Source organism: Notolabrus celidotus, chromosome 22 (assembly GCF_009762535.1).
Source record: "Notolabrus celidotus isolate fNotCel1 chromosome 22, fNotCel1.pri, whole genome shotgun sequence".
In the NCBI taxonomy this organism is placed as follows: Eukaryota; Metazoa; Chordata; class Actinopteri; order Labriformes; family Labridae; genus Notolabrus; species Notolabrus celidotus.
In genome coordinates this window covers 27,064,543-27,069,637 of record NC_048293.1, presented here as the reverse complement: position 1 = coordinate 27,069,637, position 5,095 = coordinate 27,064,543, and the positions used below count along the sequence as shown (strand labels likewise).

The 5,095-nt window shown below is 41.0% G+C and overlaps 1 protein-coding gene across 1 annotated transcript; it reads left to right on the top strand.

The window, feature by feature from the left end:
• Nucleotides 1–346: 346 nt before the first annotated feature.
• LOC117806034 (enhancer of rudimentary homolog) lies at nt 347–3,727 on the top strand. Its single transcript, XM_034674698.1, has 4 exons — nt 347–479; nt 1,077–1,164; nt 2,515–2,635; nt 3,451–3,727. Exons 1-4 carry the CDS (start codon nt 477–479, stop codon nt 3,551–3,553), a joined length of 315 nt encoding a protein of 104 aa, XP_034530589.1. The 5' UTR covers nt 347–476; the 3' UTR covers nt 3,554–3,727.
• Nucleotides 3,728–5,095: the final 1,368 nt, after the last annotated feature.

The following is a 5,095-nucleotide window of genomic DNA, read 5'->3' as shown; positions in this document are numbered from 1 at the left end:
ATATCTTTTACTTTCAAAACAAAAAAAGGTATGAAAAATGTCCCAATATTAATCTTTTTTTTCTTTTGCTTTAAAATGTGACCACTTTTGATGATTAAAATGATTACCACTTTTTAGAAAATGTTTGAGGAGCTAAATGTAGAAACATTTTCAACTTTACAATCACCTCCAAAGAAACACTCTAGTTTTTATATAGATATTTACCAAGTAAGCAAACTACAAAATGTAAAGTGATTTAATCAATCAATCACAAAATGTATCCATATAAATATTTATTTTGTGTGATAATAATTTATTGTAAATTTAAAAAACGAAACCCTCCTGAGCAGCAGGTGGCGGTATAAACAGTCAAAGTGTAGAACCACCAAAATATCAGGCAGCGAAGAAGAAGCAGAGGAGAGTACATCCGGTGTCGAGCTGATCCGAGAAGAAGATCTGAAGAAAATCCACCGAAACCGAATTAAATCATTAAAATCATGGTGAGTTCTTCATGATATAATTTAAAGATTACACATTAATTATTTATTAACGGTCACCCCGCTTAGTGAAGCCAGTCTCTGTGTTTTAACCCGGTATTACAGCAGAGAGAGCGGCTGATACAGATGCTAATGTTAGCATGTGAGTGGGGGACGATTGTCACCTGAACAGCTGCAGAGAGAAACTGAGCTCATCATGCTCATCATAAACCAGATTAAAATAACCAGAATCAGATATAAGAGAGTGTTTGTTTGGGTTTTAGAGTCACTTTGTTATCACTTGAAGATAATGTGAGTAAAGATGAGAGTAAGAGTAAGATTGAGATGATTTTAATCTTGATTTATGAAGCTAACAACAAAGATTTTAAAGAGAAAAGCAGATAAATGTTGTCAATTTGACATTACACAACAAAAAAAGAAAGATTTTAACATCATCAACTGCTCGTACTTCTTTAAACATCATGATGAAGCTCTAAAAAGTGTCTTAAAAGGGTCTGCTGATTAAAAACTCATCAGTAATCAAGTATATTTAGTGTATTCAGATTGTAGTTTCACTGAAAGGACAATATTTAACCCCATGCTGCCATCATCTTGTTTCAGTCGCACACCATCCTGCTGGTTCAGCCCACCAAGAGGCCTGAGGGGAGGACATACGCGGACTATGAGTCTGTCAACGAGTGTATGGAGGGTACGCATCTTCTGCTTTTCTCCCTTTATTATTATTCACACAGATGAACAAGCTTCAGATGCTTCAACATGTGCTTTTCTTTGTTCCATCCAACAATAACAACAAACAAAGCAGCATCCCCCGACCACAGGTTACACAGATCTACCCTGAGTTCATTCAGGTGGACCCAGATGGTGTTGGATTAATCATTGGACCCTCTGAGTCCTTGGTTCACAAAGTAGTGTTATTGTCAAACATTCAAAGATAAATTCTAAGTAAAAGCAGCTGAGATGAAGTATCCTCAGGCTGTAGACCAATGTGAAAGTCATCGACACAGGCCTGCTTAATAAATATTGCATGTCCACTAGTGCTTAACACGAGGTTACTTTAGTTCTTCCTTAAGTCCTTACCAAAGATCCTTAAAGTCATATAAATGTTTGGCTGTGGTGTCGTGTAAAGCTCTTGGAGAAGTCTTTGTGAACCCTGCTCTGAGTGTTTCTTAAATGTAGAGGTTTTCTTATCAGTGACACCAAATATAAAAGCTGTAGCCTTGGGTTGGAGGTCAATACTAAGATTTAAGTCCTAAACATCAAAGCTGTAGGAGTGACCCAGAGCATGTGGGTTACGTTTGCAGGGATGTCGTGACATTAAGATGTATTTTGTTTTATATTTTTGCGTTGGGGAAAAAAAGAGCTCAATGAAGGACGTTGAAATGTGTGATACTCAGTTACTCAGGAGTTCAACAGTTCTTTAGTTCTCTCCTACATCCTCCCCTAACTCGTTCTCCCAGTCGGCCCTAATCTTCATCAGGGATGTGGTTTTAAAAGAAGCGACACCGTCATGTATCCTGGAGATCAGACTCTTTAAATTTAAAGAAACCTCTAGCAGATCATGTAAACCTGGAGAGGAAGACATGTTTGGGAAGTTGAGATCATTGTGCTAAAATAAGGACTGAACTCAAAAATAGCAAAACAAGCCAGACTGAGGGAGAGCAAATCCTTAAAGCTCGCAAATACATCTTTAACTTTCATTCATTATAATACAGAGGGACCGTCTTTTTGTGCTTTTGTGCCCTTTTTCTTCCTGACTTTTAAAATCCTACTTGACTCTTTCAATGTTTACAATAACACTGAGTGATAACAGCAGCGTTGAATGAGTGTTCTCACCTGCAGTGGATCTCTTTCAGTCTGTCTGAGGCTTTAACAGAGGCGATCACTTTGTTTACACCTCCAATAAACATCAGATCTGAGTGATCAGATCAGTGTCAAGACTTAACAATCTGAAATGTGAAATGAAACGTATTTCAGTGTCTTGTTTTGTGGCTGTATTTAAACTGTAATATATCTTGTGTCTGTCGTGTCTCCTGCTCAGGTGTGTGTAAGATGTACGAGGAGCATTTAAAGAGAATGAACCCCAACAGTCCTTCGATCACGTACGACATCAGTCAGCTGTTCGACTTCATCGACGACCTGGCCGACCTCAGCTGCCTGGTGTAAGTATGACAAAGACAAAGACAAAGACTCATGAGACTTCTGAAAATCACAACTCTCTGATCAGGGTGCAGAAGTCCAGAATATATAAATACTGAAAGCTGCATACGACAGAAGTCATTGTTTAAGGAGCAGCACACAGTCTGTGCAAGGATTTAGGGGAGAGGAGAGAGGCAGATGGATGAGAGACTGCAAGCAACCGTGTCATGAAAAAGTCACCTGTAGATCCTTTTGGAGTCAGAGAGGATGCAGCTGAAGAGACCTCAGAGTTTCTCTCTCTTCATTTCTGAATGAATCACATTAAACAACCAAGACAGAGAGCGTTAAGAACAGCTGATTAAATACTTTAGGATCGTGAGCTTCCTGCAGAAACTGAGATTATTTTAACAGATAATTTAATACTTTTTAGGGATTTTTACTTAACATTCATAAAGATACTTCCTTCATAAGTTATGGAATTAAATACTTGAAAATATGGAAAATAAAAGCTTTAAAAGCAGCAGGTCAGACTGAAACAATCAGGAATCAGAATCAGACAAATACATTACAATCCATGCTTTTCTTATATCTCATATCCACTCGTAAGAGCTCTGGAGTGATGCAAGAGTTGACAGAACTTGAGTTTTTTACCCTCGAGGAGAGGATGAGCAAACCCGAAGAAGTAGAGATTTTTTACTCTCTAGAGAGAAAAGGATTTACTCCAGAGAGTCTCTCACTGTTTCAACACCAAACAACCCCTTACATGCATATAAAAAGCTGAAGCACACTGAGCTTTAAAACCCTCTGATGCTTAATCTGCTCTTTGTTGCCGCCTCAGGTATCGGGCCGACACACAGACGTACCAGCCGTACAACAAGGACTGGATCAAGGAGAAGATCTACGTGCTGCTGCGCCGTCAGGCCCAGCAGGCCTCAAAGTGAAGCGGCTGTCTGCTGCGTTCAATGTTCTTTTCTTTTCCACGGCTCGTGTCACACGGTTTGAAGATGTTTGAGAAGTTTTTAACAAAGTTTTTGAGCTTTTAGTTGTTTTCTGATGGCAGGTGGTGTATTTTGTATTTGAATGTTTGACTTATTAATAAAGATTTTCTTTCAATACGACTTGTTTTCACTTCTCTCAAATCACAACAAACGTCATCTGAAGACTCTTTCCAAACAGAGCAGGTCTAGACCGTACTCTAAGACCCAACATCAAGACCGGATCAGATCCAGTCCCATCTTCCAGACAGGACTCAGTCTGATCTCATCTTAATCCACCATGAGCAGAGCACTTTGCAGCATTTAGCAAGTTACAGTGGCAAGGACAAACTTCCTTTAACAGGCAGAAACCTCCAGCAGGACCAGACTCATGTTAGACACACATCTGCTGAGACCGTGTTGGAGAGAGGGATAGAGGGAGATGAAGAGAGAGAGAGATGATAGTGAGAGAGAGATGATAGTGGGGAGACGGATAGAAGTAGTCGTTGGCACGTCCACAGCAGCAGGAACCTACGGGACAAGGGAGCTCAGGGACTCCAGAAAGGTCTATGGTTAGTAACTTTAATGGGACAGGAAGAGTTAAAGTAAGAGACGGGGGGAGAGAGGGGATCTCACTGTGTCAGTTCCCCCCTGTAGTCTAAGCCTATAGCAGCATAACTAAGAGCTGGTCCAAGCCTGATCCAGCTCTAACTATAAGCTTTATCAAAAAGGAAAGTTTGAAGCCTACTCTTAAAAGTAGAGAGGGTGTCTGCCTCCCGGACCCTGACTGGTAGATGATTCCAAAGGAGAGGGGCCTGATAACTGAAGGGTTCTACCTCCCATACTACTTTTAGAGACTTAAGTTACGACAAGCAGGACTTGGAAGTACCATCATATCAGCTGTTGGTTTGTGTATCTGAGTTTTAAAGCTTTGATAAGCAGGCATTGAGGGCTCTCAGGACAGAGAGGCAGGACCAGGTACTGAGCAAAGGCTGGGATGATATGTGATGGGGGGGGGGGGGGGGGGGGGGGGACAGGATCCCAGTGTGTCAGTCCAAGCCTATAGCAGCATAACTAAGAGCTGGTCCAAGTCTGATCCAGCTCTAACTATAGGCTTTATCATAAAGGAAAGTTTGAAGCCTGCCTTCAATCCAGTCCAGCATCTGTGGGATGAGCTTGAGGACCAGGTCTGATCCATGGAGGCTCCACATCACAACTTCCAGGACTTAAAGGATCTGCTGCAAACATCAAGAAGCACATTTCAGGACTGTTCTAACCTGTGCTGTTGAAATCCATCCACCTCTCCCCTTCCCTCCTCCATCCCCTCTTCATGTAATTTATATTAACAATAATTTCCCTGAGTGTCCGAATGAAAACATCTCAATCATGTTTTTTTTTCTCCCTCTATAAAAATACAAAGTCCCCTCGGCTCCTTCAACCCGAGCACTACCCAAACAATAATTACCTCCTCCTCCTCGTTTCCTTCCTCCTCCGTGTTTCCTCCTTTTG